The sequence below is a fragment of the Melanaphis sacchari genome, unplaced genomic scaffold (genome assembly GCF_002803265.2).
Source record: "Melanaphis sacchari strain LSU unplaced genomic scaffold, SCAv2.0 Contig1_pilon_pilon, whole genome shotgun sequence".
Taxonomy (NCBI): Eukaryota; Metazoa; Arthropoda; class Insecta; order Hemiptera; family Aphididae; genus Melanaphis; species Melanaphis sacchari.
In genome coordinates, this window is record NW_020270976.1 from 2,857,593 (window position 1) to 2,878,138 (window position 20,546).

Below are 20,546 nucleotides of genomic sequence, written 5' to 3' on the forward strand. Positions count from 1 at the left end.
AAAACATTTTATATATCATTGTATAGAATTAAAGGTGAACATTTTAGTATTTTAAGTAATTAAAATGCTGAACTGTTTATTTATTTAATTATATTTATTATTCTTGATATAATATGTAAGTATTATTATCACATAAATATATAATATTATAGGATATACTATATTATTAGGAATTTTTTTTTTGTCATATAACTAAAGATGTGTTTTTGTTCATAAACTTTTTGTTTGACGACTCTGGTAGCTATCGTTTACTACATGCAAGTATACATTTTTATTAGTGTTTAGTCTGAAAAAAGTTTAAGGAATTATTTTCAAGTGTCGGTGCATTTTTAAAGGTAAATAGAAATATACATATATATTTTTACATCTTATTATATGACATGCATATTTGATGATAATCAACGACTGAAATAAATGTTATTATAATCATTAGATCACGTCAAAATCTAAATATTTTAATAATAAAAATAATACTTTAAATATTATTTAATTTATTGAAATATAGTAGTATAGTAATAAATTATGCCGAGTCTGGATCCAAAGTTACATTCAATATCATAATATAAAATCTTTCCGTAGATTATGTAAGTCACTGCTTTTAGTGTGTCATAATAAACTTATGTGAACTGAAATGTTATGATATTAAAATTATATGGGTACTTATAACTATTATAAAAATAATAGCCATCACATTTTATGATGTTATGATATTATTAGGACTTTCACTTTGAATAGCTTAAAATGCTTAAAAATATATTATATAAAACTTGAAATGTAAAATAAATGTGGGAGTTAAAAATATATAAAATATATAAAAACATATTTCTGTAATACATCGATTATATATTTTTTTAAATGTTCATTAAATACCAATATTAATTGCTTATTATAAGGAACATAGGCACACTGGTACTTTTTTGATTTTGAGTGTCACAATAATTTATTACATATTTTTACATTTATTTCTTTTTAAATTTTTTTCATTTTTGTCAAAAAATATTTAATAAGAGTTTTCTCAAAAGGAGTTTTTATACAAATTTAAAAATATTAAAAAATCTTTTTTTTCTTATAACCTTCGATGTTTAAATTATCATGGGTTTTTTATATGTTAAACGAAAAATAATAATTTTTTGATATTTTTTTTCGATTTAATAAATATAAATCGTAGACTTTAAACTTTTTTTGTATAATATATTATTTTTTTTCTTTACATAATAATATTTAAAAAAATATTTTATCTAATTTAAAGTTATTATTATACACTATATTTTAATTGTATTTATTTTTTATTTTTTATTATTCGAAGAGTGCGACTCTTTAGGAATGGAACATTTAAAGGATAGGAAACGTAAAAATGTTTGTTGAATATTCTCAATTTTTTAAATATTAATAGATGTGTGTGAAAACCAAATAATCGAGTCATATTCAAAATGAAACATTCCAAAAAATAATAAATAGACTCTAAATCAAAAGTGTAATATAAGTCAGCACAATTTGTGTCGTTGATATGACAATCAAATTTCAGTTTAGGATCAAAAAATATTCCAAGGTATTTAATAGGTCCTATAGTACGATATAGCGATATACCTTTTAAATTATAATCAAAAGTAAAGAAAACTCGAGCTTTTGAAAAAGTCATTATTTGGGATTTGCTAATATTTAAAGTGAAATTATTGTTTATGCACCAGTCGTAGAGAGTATTTAAATCTGATTGAAGTAGATTAGCGTCAACTTGATCGATGACTATACGGAAAATTTTTATGTCATCAGCAAACATTAATTTTGCAATGTTTTGGAAAAAAAATGTTATTTATGAAAATGAGAAATAAAATTGGTGCTAAATGAGATCCCTAAGAAACTCCAGAAGTAGCATGTATTGGAATAGACCAAAACTCTTTGTATATATTAAATAATTAGGTATAATTATTAACAGCTTATAACATTTTTAAAAACTAAAAATAATATTTTAATTACTTACAGATTAAAGATACTCATATTTATACAGTATTGTAAATAATCATGATAAAAGTACATCAAAATAACTATAAAAATTATTTATAAAAATTGTGTCATATATCATCGTCTAAATAATATACATAATATATACTTATATTGTGTATCATACTATTAGCTGACACAATTGGAATCATACTTATATCAGAGAAAATGAGAAACAAAGTTTCTAATGGAGTTTGTTTTGAACAAAAATTATAAAATATATTTAACTTACTCATATGGTGGAACAGTGTATATTATCTACTTGAATTTTTTAGAATAATTATTATGATTATAAGTTTAAGGTTTAAAGCTCCGCGAAGAGTACATAGATTAATTACATAATTACTTTTTCTTTATTTTTTCTTATAAATATCGATTAAAAATTATTCGCTGAGTAGAAATACTTAGAAATTTAATTTTATTATTAAAATTCGAATTTAATTGATGAAATTTATTGTAATTGTAAAAAAAGCAAAACTATTTTGAAACTTAGAAATTTATAAAAACTTTTCTTTTACATCTAAGTTTGAAAATTTAATATAAAATTCCTTATAAGTAGTTCCATTATACTTAAACTATAAAATCGAAAAAGTACCTATTTAAAGGCAATCATTTTTTTTTTTATAAATTCTAAGTTAAAATTTGAACGAAATTAGTTATTTAAACAATAAATAACGATGTTAATTATTTTTATAATTCAAAAATATTTTTTCACGGGAAATTAAAACTTACGTTTATTATATTATTATAAATTTATAAATTTTACTATACCTACTCAATAACATTTTCGATTTATTTTTTAATATATAATTTATTTTTATTGTTTATGATATTTAAAGATAGATATTATTTCATTTTGAGTTATATAAATTAATATAATTTGGTATAAATATAAGTAATTAGAATAGTTAAATTTAATAATAAAATAAATTCAATATTTTTGGAAAAAATTAGTATAAGTAAAATAAATTACTTGGATAGTTGAATAAAAAAAGTATCTCACAAAACATATTTAGTTATACTCCGCTCAAAATCGTTTTTTGTGTATAATAATAGATTTAAGAGAAATTAAATTCAAATTTAACATGTCTATAATAATGACCCACTCAACACCTAATGTGCATCAGAGCGGTACTCACTTGCATAGCCTTTATATTTATTTTTGTTTTTTGGGGAAACTTGTAAATTTTACGTATATTACAACTGTATTACGTACATATATCTTAATATTGTGATTCGGGATTACGGATTTAAAAAAACGTGTGGTAATCTTTATTTACATGATAACATTTTCAAAATTTTTAGAATAATTTTAAGATATAGTCTAATTATACCGCGAAAATATGTACACCATTCTACATCAAGCCACTATTGACTTAAAAGTTAATAATAGTAAAAACATGATATATATATGTTTATACTATTATAATAATTAAATACCTATTAATAATATAATAAATGTATTGTTTTCGGAAACCTTCCATATTACTATTTATAAAATAATTTACTATTATAGTGATATAAACATATCATCAAATATTTTTAGAATGTAGGTTTTTTACTGTCTTTTATTAGAATAGTCTTTTTGTATGCAAATATTTATCATTGAATTAAAATTTAACATATCTATTTCAGTGATCTATCGAATATCAACAATCAACATACTCCTCGTACTAACATACTCTCGTAGAGTAGAGCCATTATTTACTTCTCCACTTTTTATACCATGAAATCATATATTTAAAAAATCTTCTATATTAGCAAAAAAAAAAAAATATAAAAATAATTTATGTTTTTAAATTTACAATCGCATTAACCGTGTAGTGTTGTTTACTGAATATTTTCTAAAGTGTTATTACACGCTAGGTTGATAATGCAATATTGAACAAAATGGTTTGGAAATGGAGAATTAAAAAAAGTAAATGTGTAGGTACACGTAAATTAAAAAGATGTTTAAGTAGCTTAAGATAAAATTTACAATAAATTTGCGTTTATTACCAAGTAATAAAGTATTAATAAAATACCTAGATACGTTGATTGTATTTTTATGGTTTTATATTTAAAAAATGATCTATTTATAACATAAATTTTATATTACGCTTAAATTTTAATTTATAGCTTACCCAGATACATTTTCAAATGTATTTTAACCAAAGCACAAAACTTACGTTTGTTAATAGTCTAATATTTTACCATTTGGATTTGAATTGAAATACAGGTAGGTAAAATAAATGACGACATAATATTTTTATGTCAAGCCGATTAGTTTCATTTATTACTAAAGTTACTGCTAAAGAAAATAAATGGTTTATAAAAGTACATCGTATTCGTCAACTTAAACAATACATATTAAATTCACATTTTAAATTAATAATAAAATCTCACAGTCTCCCACGATAAAGAGCTCAGTCATTTTTTATTTTATTTTGTAATAAAAATATAGAAGTATCTAGAATTTTGTTTTTTTAATGCTGCATCCGAACTGGACAATTATAGTTTATATTGCATAATATTATTTTTTCTTGAAGCATAAAAAATTTAAAACACTAGTCATTTTAATATTCATTCATTTTACTGTTACTCTCCAATTGTATATTATTTATCTTATTTGTACCTAATAGTAATTGTGTAATAAATAGGTAAACACTTTTAAACTTGATTAAATATAACGCGCTTTTATTCAATACTGTTACTTGTATAAACTAAAAAGTTATTACAATATTTGAAAAACAGTTCAAATCCTATTTAATCGAAATGTCTATTTAATGAAGTTGTAGGAAGATTTTCACATACATTTTGGTAGTCGGTAAACCATGTTTGTTAGATCACTTATTTTAGTCCATTTTATTTATACATGACTGAACAATGCAATAGATTGGTTAATTTTTTTTCCAGAATATTTTAAGGCAGCGTGTAATAATTCTAACTAAATCATAGCACACACTAGATGTTTGCATTAGTGAACTAGAAGTGCTTTTTCTTATTGAACAATTTAATAATACTATCATATCATAAGTATTGTTCATTTTCTTAGAGTATACAAACAATTTACTGTTATATAATTTTTATACTTTAACTATAGCGTGATACAGACTAGTACACATCTAAAATCATTATTATAAACAAAATATAACTGATACTTAATAAGTTATTTGTGTTCGGTTGATAAAAAATTAAAAATTTGATTTTCTAAATCTACATATTATCATATGCAAAAATTATAAGTTCTCATTAAATTAATTACTGAAAAATATGTCTAATTGATAGTAAATAATTATTTTTATAAAGTTCTTAAATATACAAATTTTAGTTAGGTCGGGTAAGTGCAAAATCAAGAGTAATAATTATGTTAAAACCGTGATTTTTTTACTACCTATCAAATATAAATAACTAAGAATTTTTTAACATAATTAATAAGATGGTTTTATTTTGTAATTATAATCATAAATATATTATTTTTTTGACAGTTAATAGTTTTTTTTTGTAAATTAAATGTTTAAAAATATAAAATGCTGTTAAGATTGATATTAAGCTGAATTTTAAGATTTTTTTTTACATAATTAAATTTTTTTATTCAATTATAACTTCTATTTGGTAGTTTATGAGACAAGTATAAAATAAAATTAAGGTGATAATAACAATAATAATAATGATTATAATGATAATAATAATAATAATAATAATGTTTTAATTATTACTGTTTCAAAAAAAAAAAAAAAAAACATTTAGAAACTTAAAATAATCAATAATGAAAGGCAATAAAAATATTTAACGTAATATCGTGAAAGTTAATTTATATTGTTAACGTTAATGTAAGTTTGTTTATTATTTTATAAATAAAACATACTGTTGAGTTTAATAAATTAGTTAGTAATTAAATGAAACAATAAATAATTTAAAACGATTTTTTAAAATTTTTTTATTTAGTTTGTTCTACTAATATATTTCGTGAGATTTACAGTTGAAATAATGATTCGATTTTGTACTTGTCTTTTAGATTTTATTTTATTTCGACTAAAAGTACATATCTAAATTAGTTCAACATAAAATATTTAATCTATTTGCTTATTATTATTTAATTTTCAATAGTATGATCGAGAAAGTAAACTGTAGTGATGTATTTTATATCAAATTTACTTTACCATGTTATATTTTCTCATCTGACTTCATTAAATTATATTGAGTGTCTACATTTTCTCTACATTTAAATATTTATAATTTAAAAAAAAATATACCTTAAATGTTTTATTCTTAGTTTATTCCGATGTTTTTTTCCCAGTATTTCAAAGTATGTCGTTGTTAGTCGTCCTAGTCGTCCTTGTGACAGCCATCGACCGGGCATCTCCATTTGCAAATCTCCCTTGGACATTTACCTCCGGTCTCCATGGAATTATCACTTTTCTGAATGCTTTCCGGAAATTCTCCGACAAGAACGCGTATAATATTGGATTTAGGCATGAGTTGGTGTACGCAAGACAATGGCTGACTATCTGGACGATAACACTGATAGCTGTGATTTCATAATAGTTAATGCTTTTTAGCACCAATATGACCTAAAAACACAAAAATATTTTTTAATATAATTTAAATAGTATTTAATTTAAACCATATACATAATATCTGTGATTTTCGAAAAATAATCGACAAAATTATAAAGTACATTTAATACGTTTTATGATGACATATTATTTTGATTTGGTTACATTTCGTAGTTATATACAGTATAGTGGTAATTATGTTAAATAGTTTTCAAGTGTATACAATCGATGAGTACTAAAGAGAGTATACAATAAGTAGCTGGTTTGTCTGAAGACGAATAATCAATTAATTTAAGAAAATTCACAAGTTTAAAATAATTACTAATATATTAGTAATATTATTTTTATTTTTTTATTATCGCCTGTTAAAGCTTAAAAACGATAGGTATTAGTTCACTTTTAAATTAGTTATATACTGATTATTAGTAAACAGGAATAAAATTAAAACTATTCATTATGTTTTACTTAAGTTTGTATTCTGAAAATAAAAATACAAGTATAATAATTTCAATTTTTCTTCGTTAAGTGCATTCTAGAGTGAAACTGGATTAACTAAGATTTTTTATGGGTACCGGCTCTTTGATGAATAAGAAGTATAGAGTTAAATGTACATATATCTTATTCTGAATCTAGGGATTATTACTCAACTTTTATTTTCTTACTATATTATTTATTTATAAGACAATTGTATTAAAACAGTGTAATGTAGAACCTTACCGATTATTGTAGAAAGAGACAAACATTATCAATTAGTAGTATTTATAGTATTTAGTACTAAATTCTCACCTCACTTGGTTGCACATCTCGAATTCTTTGTATATATTTAAAAAAAAAAGTAGAAAATACATTTACGTATTATATTATTTTTAATGGTGTTTTAAAACTATTTTATTTTTAATTCTTATTTTAATTTGATGTTACATTAATAAATGACATAAAATTTACATTTTATATATTACTTCCTTTCATATTAAAAAGCGGTAAAAATAAACAACAAACAATGTGTTTAGAGACATAGTTTAGATGAGTATTTAAATATATGACGGTATCTATCCTATTATAATTTTTATGAATTATATTTAAAAAAGATATATATCTGTATTAAATCCTTGAAAAGATATTTTTGAAATTACATTTAAATAAAAATATTTACAATAGATGTTATAAATATAATAGATTCGTTCAAAAAATATTTAATAATATTTAAAAATATTTTTAAGTTTTAAGAAAAAACATTGGAGAACAAATACAAATACTTAGCATAATAACATATTATATTAGGTAAATATTTTTCAAATATTATTACAAATACTTTTTTATTTTTAAAAAAAGGTAAGAAAATTAATTTTGTCATTAGTTATTAGTAATAACTTATTACTGATTTAAAATTGTAGTATCATATTTATATTCATAAAACATTGTACTACTTACTTAATTTTTATTGAAAATTGATAAAAATGTATTATATTTTAAATAATTTAATAATATGGTACTTAAATAATTTAAACTGTTGTTAATGAATTATAAAATAAATTTCAGTAATAAATAAAATATATAATGATTATAAAAAAAATCTGAAATGTGACGAACAATATTTTTGAATTTTATTTTGAGAAGTTTTTTTTTTAAATATTTGATTTTTAAGTACAAATTCATCCAAGACAGTATTTAAAATATTTCCCTAATACTTAACTTAACAAGTATTTAAATAAGTTTACTCAAATATTTTACAAGATTGTTGATTACTGTTAGTTTTTTTTTTATTGTAAATAACTTGTCGAATGCAAAATTTCAATTAAATTCTTCTACTAAACAATATACAACGATAACAGAATGTATCAGTAAATCTCGTGTTCAGGTTTTTAAATTACACATAAGCTAACCTTACGCACATTTATTTTATTTATGAACGATAAACTTAACCCTACTCGTACATCCGATTCATGGCGGAGTTCACGTGTTTAAACTAAACCAAAGTGACATGTGTAATGTTGTATGGATTTCTGGTGTAATAATACATTCAGACTAATGTGCCTAGTCAGACTTTTACGTAAGTGGCGCGTGTGTGTGCCTACTAAAGCACAAAACTTTAGATATCCAACGAATTATTGCTGTTCGTCGTCACGTTTGAGTCTTTTGCGGCTAGAGTGAAATGGCCTGGTACGAAAGAAACCGTCATGTGTTTTATCGCATTTTGCGCAGCAATAATGTGTCTTGTTAAATTCATGTGAGACTCGTAAAATTGTTGTACTTAAATATTCTTCTCCTGACGGCATGTAGGTCGTAAACAGTCAGTGGTAGCACAGAATTCCTTGGATTAAGACCGCGTGTATATTGTGTGGTACTATAGAAAATGTGAAAATTATAAATCAATATTGATTATTGTGTTTTTTTTTCATTTACTAAAAAGTAAAAATAAACTATACAGAAAAAAAATGGTAAAATTCAATCTAAATAATATGTAGGCATATGAATAAGTATATACTAAATCGTTTATTTATTTCCTAATAAAATATATATAATATATGGGTGCAGACTGAAGTATAAACGGAAACTTAATATTTGTGTATTTTAATGACCACTAAATTAAATATATATCAGATTTTTTTTTGAATTAAAATAAACTGATAATTGAGTTATGTTGAAATGTATTTGCTTTAGAATTAAGAATATTATTTAATTTACTAATTTACACTATAACTTTTTAAATTTATTGAATTAAAATATGCATATTTATACACACACACACACACATATATATATATTATAGAGTTAAATTTCTAATTTGATTAAGTATTGATTTGGAGAAGGGGTGGAAAAGCTAGGTTAATATATTTATTTTTGAGACGACTTTTAATTAATATTTTTCTGGATTGTAAAAATAAATAAAGCTTAACATTTTTTATTTAGATACTGGGCTCAGATTGTATCATTTTTAATAATTTTTGTTTATAATTTATTTAGAAAAATTTACATTAAAATTTAATATTTTTCAAAAGTAAATATTTTAAAATAGTTTAAAATATTTCATAATATCTTAATAAAACATATATTTATCTTTTGAAATTAATTTGATAACTTTAACTATTATTATGTTTTCAAATAAAATTTATATTTTATATTTAGAAACAAACTATTTTTTTTCAATAAGTTTTCTGAGTTTTATTTTTCTAATCCAAAGTTTTGAACATACATTGAACTTTTAAATCTATGTCAGTAGTCTAAACGTTTATCTGTAATTTTTGTAAGCTCATAAATTTTCTATAGCGAATATATACCTTTTGCTTTTTTGAGATTCCCCAGAGATATAATTGACTAAACTTTGAAGATGTTTATGATCATCGATTCGAAAAACTTTTATTTGGATACAATGTAACTATCATTAATAGTTTATTTTGTGTATCATTAAAATATTTCAGAATCTGTAAGTTTTATTGCTACTTTATTTTTGAAATACTAAAATAAATGAATTAATATTATATTTTTTTATCATTATCTCCTTACCTTTAAATTGTTGATCTTATTTAATTTTATGTTTTACGGTAAAAAAAAAAAAAATGTCAGTTATATGAAATAAAATTTAAATTCACGGATACGCATCATTATTAAACGATTGTTTTACATAATCTGGGTATATTAACAATTTGAGACAGTGTAAAAATTTATATTAAAAACGTGCCCAACGTAATTGTTTTTAGATAAATCAACATTTTAAACAGATTCCTCATTTCGCACTTTGTAAAATATACTAAATAAACACCCCAAATCAACTTTGTCACGCTAAATTAATTGGTGTTATTTTGGATTTCAGTAAAAAGCTGAACATTAAAATACCTACATGGCATCGATGAATATTTAACTACCCAACTCTTTGTAAAATGTACAGTATGTTTATTTGCAATAAATCTTGGTTTTCAGTTAAAAGTGAATTCTTAGATAATTAAATTATTTTCATCTCAAACAACAGCGTGGAATTACATATTAATCTGATTACTTGAAACTGTATATTTTAATTTGTGATATATAATGTGTTCTTATTATAATACTGTTAAGTTGTATGTACTTTGTTATCGTCGAGTTGTATAATAATAGAGGTAAGATGTTTTAGCTTGAGTAGAAAACTCTTCTGAAGAAAAAACGAGTATCAAAATATGTTGTATTATACAATTAATGCAGCAAAAATTGTTTTAAATTAACTTTTAACGCTTCAAGCTCACAAATATGGTTAATTTTAAATGCGTATAATATATTTCTAGGATCTAAATCTGTTTTCAAAATTGCCGTAAATATTACGCCTGCAGTAGTGCAAAAATATTGCTCACACAGATACTACCACAAACCGCTATGAAACAGTTTATTGTATTTGTTTTTTTCGAGGTTTTTTTTATAAATGAATATTTTTTTCTTCTTTTTTTATAACATTCAGTTTTTAATATGAATTATGAATGAGAATTTTGTTCAATGGGCATATATTATTGTTTATGTTGCACCAAACTATATAAATTTGGAGCACAATCACCGGTTGAGTACTTATCCATTTGCAGTATACGCGATAGCTGCTTTGTATTATTTACATATATATATATATATATAGGCACGGAATGACTGCAGTTATATTCATAAATTTGTTTGTATACTATATACGTACACTTTAATTTAATACTCATATAATAATATTAATAACTATATTTTTACCAGTAACGTGGTTGGGTGGTTAACGTTGGGTGTTTATCCAACGTATAGGGTATCACAATTTTGAAAAATATCTGTAACTGCCCAATCAAAAAACAACTCAACAAATAAATATAAAGATATAGCATTCTTTCTATTTTCATATTTTCTACATTAGTTTACGGTTTTCTTGAGATATACATGACAAAGATTTTCGATAAAAACAATTATTACGAGATGCTATTGGGGTTATATTACACAATACACATATAATGTAGGTAATTATTACTGAACATTAGTTAAAGGAAGTAAGACACAGCTACTATCGAATGGGTTTGGAGGAAATCGGTTTAAATATAGTAATAGGAATAATTGAATGATTTACTCGGCATTGGAATTAATTAACATATATGAATGAAATATTACTTGAGTTCATAATTATCGACTATAGTAGCACACTACTATATACTTTTCTATACGGATTTAATTCACATACTCAAGTACATATTATGGCATATCTGTAACTTAAGTCTCTGCCAAATGAGTATTTAAAAAAGCTAGTTTGTAAACTATAATAATTAACTTAATAGGCAGTCATTAAAAAAATTATTATTTATATTTTAATTTTAAACAAACAAAATATATATAAATATTTTGTTTTTAGCTTAAAAGTCGTTTTTAACAGTACTTAAATACTATATATTATAGTATAAAGTATATATTATATATATTAATATATGATACATACTTATACACATATATTATCGACATTAAAATTATTAGTACCTATTAGTTTTTAATAATACATCGACTATTGACTGATTTTGTTCGATATTTAAATTATCTAAGTAGAATTGTTTTTGACAATATCACAATTACCAGAATCATTCAATTATTTTCATCAATAGTTTTAATTAAGGCGGTCAACAGTTAAGTGAAGTGTTGCATCAAACAATTTGGCGGAGGCTTACTTACCTCTTTAATTATCTACCTACCAGAGGAGTATTGACATTGTTTGACGTTAAAAGTCACAAGTGAGACGATCTACTTATATCGTACCAATTAGGCATTATATTTGGCAACTCGATTTCTATTGTCGCATAAGCAATCCCAGACGGGCGAGCTGTATTAAACAGGCCGCAAAGCCTTTAACACCGCCATCGTCTTCTCGGAAGTGTCGCAAACAAACAGCGGTTAATAATAAATTATAATGAAGTCCTTTTAATGATTTATTGATGCATTGGTAGTTAACGGCAGTAGACAGTGCCACACAAGTTTGATACGGTATACTACGATCGATTGGAAGTCAAGCACAATGAATAAATACGTGATATTATGTCATATACTCGTACGTACATGAACACAAGGCAATATCCGCACTCCTCCACTGATAAAATGAGTATCAATAGAATAGATAGTCGGTAGATATACGTCGAAATTGCATACCAGATTAAAATGTTATGCGTATTTCGAGCAAAATTTAATGACGTCGTATTCGGTTAAACGTAATCAAAGAAATTAAATTTAATCTATATACGCATGTGTGTTCCTCTCGACTTATTGTCACTTGTAGACTTGTACTATTTCATGCATTTGTTTTAGCTTTTGAATATCCACTCTTTTCGTCTCTCATACAATAATATTCTACGCTATAGGTGCAATATTATGCACCTTTGTATACCATTATGATTGTAACATCGTTTATGATAGTACTTTTCTTTTACGGAGTACATTTAAACTAAACTTTTCTTTTTTTTTTTTTGTCTAGTACAATTATATTTTTGATATTTTTTCTTATGTATACAACGTCTTTCATTGGCTTCTATCTGTTATTTTTTATCTCGTTAAATTCGCCCTTTACGAGGTCGGATTTAGTATAAAATTTTTTGTTCTAACACAAGGTTCAAATTTTTGTTACTTTTGACTTAAATTATCTAATTACATTTTAGATTCTGAGCGGTGCGACGATAAATGTATTGGTTTTACAATAATGTAGAAGCTTGTTTATTTTTATGTCTATGTCACTTTTATAGGTAGTAAAAATGTTTTGACCTTCAACTCTGAGATAGGTTTTTGGAAGAAAATTGGATCTATTTGTTACGTTTTTCTCCAAAGTAAAAGGTAATATATTGATAGTGTGGGAAAGGGGAGCTTTGATCTTTGTTTAGTGTCTTAATATTTTTTAAATAATCAGGAAAAGAAATTTAAAATATAAGATAAATACACGATTTCTCATAATTTTGTGTTAAATGCAAAGGAAAAATAATGGAAGTGTCCATTGGTAATGGGTATAGAATACCAAGTAAATAATTTTGAATTAAAAAAAATACATTTTTTAATTTTAAAATTTAAGGCAGAATAATGAAACGAGATTCTAAAATATCTAAAATACATGAGCAATCTTTTTATTGATTTAAGTTCCAATTTTGACATAATAAATATTAAAAAGCTAAAATTTTAATTGTTGTATTGTAATTAAAAAAAAAAAAAAAACATTAATCGAAGTGATTTGAAATTATTTGTTATGAAATATTCAACATATTATTATTTAGAGTTTAAAAAATTTGAAGATATTTATAAGTTCCGTGATTTTATTTTATTATTCTATACGGTATTGACTTAATAATAGTTTTTTGTATTTTTATATTTAAATTTTTTGGTAAAAATTATTTCAATCGTATAAAAAAAATAAATAAAAATTATAAAAAACCTTTAGAAATAAGTATTGAAATATCGACTACGTTTATAGTCTTTTTTATATTCAAATATTTAATGTTGGATTCAAATTTAATACAATTATTAAAACGACTTACTCACTCAATGCATACTTTGCAGATTAATTTTTCAGAATATTTTCATTTTAAATACTTACACATTTTATATTAGTTGGTATGTTGTTAGTTTATTACTTGTGTATTTTCTTTACTCTACATTAATAATTAAATTATAGATATTAAAATAATAGCATAAAGAAAACCGGATAATATTAAAATATATACGAAATTATCTGGCATTATATTTATATTTGTAAACGTACTACATTTACAATAGGTTACACTAAATAAATACGTATTGTGATAATATTATAAACATAAGTTGTACCTATTCATTTTAACTGTTATGTAATCATTATTAATTGTATTTAAAATTGAAATTCATTGCTTCGTCATAACAGTTAAACGTAGGTAGTTTGCTATGATATTTAAACATCGTGGGGTGAAAATATGAATTATTATACTAACGCACGTAGCATAAAACAAACAATTTATTTTTCAGTTTAGTAAATGAATAATAGGTATTTAAATGAATATTTAGTTATAGCATTGGTCAAATTCTTTAACGATGGTATATTACAATACCTTAGTAAAAATTTCTTTTCGCTTAAATTCAAAAAATTGTTTTAATTGTTTTATGAAATACATAATATCGTTGTTAGCCTACTGAGTTGAATTTTATATTGTAAATCGATAGGAAGAACATTCCAGTAGGTAACTATTTTTTCTAAATCAGTTTTTTTAATATCTATGTATTTATTATATTTTATAATTGATTATAGGATGTACGTTTTTTTTTTTTTAATTTGTGCTAAATATGAAAAACTTTTTGATTTTATCATAGTTTTTGTATATTTTTTTGACACTATCGCGACCTATTATTTATTTCTTAACCAGTTTTCCACCAAATGTTATTATAATATCATTCCTAGTTATTTGTATTAAAACATTAATTCTATACATTAATATAATCTTATGTGACAAAAATAATTATAATATTTTTAACATATTTAAGATTTTTTTATGTGCTCACTTCCATGCATATTTAATGGACTTTAATTTCCATTAAATTTACGTACAGGTTATCATTATTTTACAATTGATTATATGGCTAAATGAGTGACTTTTAATTTTAAGTTTTAACGGTTTACTGATAGACAGAAATACTAGAATTAGTGACTTATCGCAAAAAAGTTACGTGTTAGAATTCAACTATAATAAACATTCATTCAGTATTGTATATAATGAGGTAAAATCAAGAGGCCGCGAGGAAAAATTATGTGAACATTATTAACAAAGGTAAAATGAGAATACTGGAATTTTATAAATTATGTGATTTATGGCATTATTGATAAAATTATCATATTAAAACAATAATTTATAAATTTATAATATATAATAAATCTACCTGATCTGATAGTAGTACAACTCTTTTGAACATACTTAATACGAAAGTCTAAATTAATTAAGTACTTAATCACATTAAATTGTTTAAAACTTATATGTCTGCGTCACATAGTTGAAGTATATTTAATCCCCCGTTTTTATTATTGTAAATTATGCATTATATTGTAATAAATGTTCCTTTCATATTTTGTTTAATATCACTGAATAATTTCCAGGCAAATGGAAATATTGAAAAAAAATTAAAATAAAACTTTATAAACTTAATAATAGAATTTAGATTATAGAATTTAATGTAAGTAATAGTTATTCATAACTGGCTTCCAGTTTTTAACTTTATCTAATGAAAAAATCTCGCACATACGCTTGCTTTATATTAAACACATTCGAACATTTGTTACAGTACATTAAGTCCATTAAACTTGGGGTTGTAAAAAATAGAATAAAATAATAATTTATTATTTTTCCAAAAAATAAAAAAATATAAGAAAATTATATTAATACATTTATTATTAGTGTTTCACAAATTATGATGCTTCAAACTTGTTATGATAATAATAATATATAATACATTAAATTTATAACTGAAAGATAATCATTTTAAGTGTAACTGTTTAAGTTTTATAATATTAATTAACATATGAAGTTGAATGAGAATTTGAGAATTTTATTTTATTATTATTATTTTTAATTGTATGTAATAAATAATTTAATTTTTCGTTAATATAAAATATCTTAAAAACTAAGATTATATTTATTTGTTAAAGCAATTAGAATATATTATATTTTTAAAAATTTTAATGATGTTTAGCACTATTATATGTGGTATAATTTTAATATTAAACGATTTTATTATCTAACAACTTTTTATTTCTAAGTTAAAAAAAAAAAAAGTAGAATTTTTTGGTATTATAATGATATTTAGGTTATTTTTAGTTTAGTAATTAGATTTTTATTGCTGTTATTATTTCAATAGATTCAAGTATATATATATATGTATATCATACTAGACATTGCATTTAGTTATAGATATATTTTTTTTTTTATTCATAAAGTTTTTGGCATGAGAAAATTTTTAGGCTTTTTGGTCGCTAACAAGTATAATACTTAGAATTTTTTTTTCACTTTTTCTATGTAATTATAAAAATCAAAATAAATTATAGAAATCAGGCTCTTCTGAGTCGGGGGTTTATCTAGTTTTGCTTTCTTTTATACAGGAATAGTAGTCTATTATTATTTTTGACTCCAATGTAACGAAAAATCATTAAATTTTAAATAATATGACAATTATTTTGAGTGGAGGAATTTGTGTTTTAAATATGGCAATAACTTAGTGAATGATCGTATGTTGAAATAAATAAATTAGCGTGTAAGTACATAGAAAATTATAATACATTTCAAAAATTAAAATCTTCGCGTTTTAAAAAATTTACTGTTATTCAAACATAAAACTTTTATTCATTTATCATTAATAAAATATATTATTTATTGATAAGTATCATAGACTTAATTGTTAAACTAAAAATAACAACTGGTAATCTCATCTTGTTTATATTGCATTCTACCAATTATCAAAGTAATGTAGGTATTTAATTAGTTGCTCATATAATGAAAATTTAAATATACACTGCAAAAATAAATTAAGAAAATTATTAACATTGTTTAAGAAATGTTTTACACAAATTAAGTTTCTTAGATGTAGTGCCTGAAGCATAAACAATGTGCACCTGGATGGTATCTTTTGATGTATAAATTATGAAGTTGGTACTCATAGTTATGTTAAATATGATGACTTAATATTGCATTTATTTTTTAATTTTAAGTACTAGACTGTTAAGATTACATTCAGACCCAATATATTTTTTGTACTGAGTTTTAATTTTATTTATTTATTTATTTATTTATTTATTTATTTATGTATTACGAACATAGATTTATATACAAGATAAAATGCAATCCAAAACTAACAAATAAGTTAAAAATAAAAAGATTAGAACATAACATAGACTAATAAAAACTATTCTTAGTTAGAAAAATAGTAATAAGATAATAATAAAAATTAATTTACAATAATAATATTTATGAAAAAAAAATAAAAACCAGTATTGATAGAGTTATCATTTTTTAAAAGATTATTAATAAAAGAGTTAAGTATGTAACTGAACAAATAATGAGTTATAAAAAATAAACAGAAGTCTCTAGTATTATGAGTATTAAATTTAAAGTTAATAAGACTAATATATAAAAATCATAAATTTTATTAATTTAATAATTTAAAAAACAAAAAAATATAAGAATCTTTTCTGTGATCTTTAAAGATTTAAGATTTAAAAATGTACTAAGTTATCGTCATTAGAATTAGACGACCTTGCAATATTAAATTTAAAATTGATACGTTGAAAAACTATGCTTTGAACTGCTTCAGTGTGATTGGAAATATCAATATCATTTGAGGCTCAAATAACTATAACATGTTTTAAATGAGACCTGACGATGAAAGTTAAAAGACATTTAAAGGTGTAAGAGTCGTTAAAAGAAGAATGACGCATAATAAGAACAAACATAGCTAGGTAATACTATAAGTTTTTATTTTAATAAATTGCAATCGTTGAAAAATAATGGAAGCAATTCAAGACTATAAGGGATTAGAGAAGTCATTTTTACAAAATTTTACTATTAATCAGTTATGATCTATACTGTTGAGAGCTTTTTCAAAGTTTGTTGTAAACATTATATCAATTTGACTGTCACAACAAAGCGTTAATACAATTTGTTAATGTTGATTTATTTTATCTAAAGCTATGTTGTTGCGGATTGAGCAGATTTTTTAAAAATATGAATTAATTAATAATTTTAGAGATAATCTTAGGAATAGTTGTAATAATCGAGATGGGACAATATATTTAAAACTATTAATTTATGTATGTAAAAATGTCTAAGTTTAGAGAAAAAGTAAAAATGTTATAGAAAGAAAGAGTAATAAGTCTTCAGTAATACAAAAATAATGCATATGTACTACCAGGAATAGAAACAATTTTACTAGTTAATTTTTTGATTATTAAAAATATTTAAATTATTTTTTTCACACTTATTTATAATATAAAATGATTCAATGACAAAAAGAGAATTTGCAAAGAGTGATGTGTTTTGTTTCTTATAGATAGATAAAAAATAAGCACCAATAAACTGACAATGCTTAAACCATCATTAGTAACTACTTCATTTACACTTAAAAAGGCAGGGAAATCAGATGAAGACTTTATGGTTTTTAGAAAGGATCAAAATCGTGTTGATTTATTTTTAAGCAGGGTTCAGTATTTTATAGATATTTATAGTGGTCATTTTTACTTTAAAATTTACATTTTGCACGAAGAACGGATCATTTTGGGTAGTCAGAATAGGAATTAGAAGACTTTTAAATACGTAGCATGAACAATAACATTTTTTTTTTTTTTTATAAATATTTTAAGGCACTTGAAAATCAAATAGGATATATATTAGAAGAATAATTTTTTTCATTAAAAATTTAAGGATTAATAAACAAATATAACAAATTATAGAATTTATCAATTAAAATATTAAAGTAAGAATTTAGATTAAAAAATGCAGACCACTTAAAAAAAACAAGGAGAGTTAACGATAACTATATGTTACCGTAATATACAATCTGATTATATTTCTTGAAGTATAAAAATAGACTTTAATCATTCATTTAATTTAAATTTTTCTTTTTTCAAAGTTATTTGGTGTGGATTTGATAACCAAACATCATATATAAGACCCTTCAAAGAAATAAACAATCACCATTAATGGATGTTAGAGTAGGATAGAGAAAGGACCAAGTGTAACTAGCTACTCTAAAGATACATCAAACTGTTGCCAAAAATTATATCATCTTTAAGAAACAGAACAGTGTTGTAAGATTTTAATAGGTTTTAAAATAAAGTTGAAATCATTTTTTAATTTTTATATTTCGTAGATATGTTTAATTCATATTTGGATTGAGTTTTTATCCCATAATTCAATTTTGTGTTTTATGTAAGGAGTACGTTATTTTTTTATTGTTTTAAAAACATTGTATTCGTATAGATTTCACAATATCATATATAGTTAATACTTAATAATTTATTACATTCTATGATATTATAACTGCTCATTTTATGTTTATTTCGCTTCATTTCAATGTATACCAACATATAATTTAATATGTTGGATAATATTTAAATACTAACGCTTGATTCATTTACACTATAATTTGCTTATTTCTACCTTTTAGACGTCTGAAAATAGTTATATTTTTAAATGAACAAATTAAATAGTTTAATAAACCAGACCAGTTTTAGATAAAAACAATGAAACTGAAAATTATTAATATACGTCCAATAGCAACATTGTACTGCGTAATAATTTAAAATTAAATACATTTGTGTATGCGTCTAAATATATTTCAAGTTATTTTTATAGTAAATTGATTCCTCATAAAAATCCTAAGTAATTAAAAAAAATAAATTTACAAGTTATTGCATATAATAAGATGTAACATTCTTTATACATAAAAATTGAATAAAATTAGTTTTTAGAAACCATTTCAGAAAAGTGATTTAAAAAAATTCAAATATATATATATATATATAATACACATCATTAAGTTTTATTTTATTTTTTACTTTGTTTATGTATAAAATTACAGTTTTTTAGTCTTTAACACTTTAAAATAAAACTAAAACAACAATGCCATACATTGAAATAAAAAATGTTTTCAAAAATTTAATGTTTAAATAAAATATATTAAAACCATTTAAGTCACATTGATACAAATGTGCTATGTTAAATTAAGAATTATAAACTTAAAGCTAATATGTGTATTACTATACAATTAAGCAAATTGTAATAACTATTTAATTAATTTTAGGTTATATTTATGTTTTAAGTCTATATTAATACTTCTAAAATATTCAGATTTAAAAATAGTACATTTATATGTTAAGTACTTTGGTGCACACAGTTGAATAAAAAAAAAAAAAAAAAACTAGAAAACTAGAATAGTTCAGGTAATTTTGAATGTTTTAACAGTATTTTTCCAAACAATGTCAAATAAAATATGTAAATAAAATAAATTATGTTTCTTATAAACTATATTTTGTTTTAAAATAAAATATCA

General features: G+C 22.4%; 1 protein-coding gene across 3 annotated transcripts in view; it reads right to left on the minus strand.

Moving 5' to 3' along the window:
• Nucleotides 1–20,546, minus strand: part of LOC112593138 (allatostatin-A receptor-like) — a 189,788-nt gene that overhangs the window by 71,000 nt on the left and 98,242 nt on the right. For all 3 annotated transcript variants that reach the window (XR_003114582.1, XM_025337445.1, XM_025337446.1), the window contains exon 4: nucleotides 6,234–6,551. Coding sequence is in view for 2 of the 3 variants with exons in the window: in XM_025337445.1 (XP_025193230.1) it covers nucleotides 6,282–6,551 (270 nt within the window). In the remaining variant the exon portion in view is untranslated. The remainder of the gene's footprint in view (nucleotides 1–6,233; nucleotides 6,552–20,546) is intronic.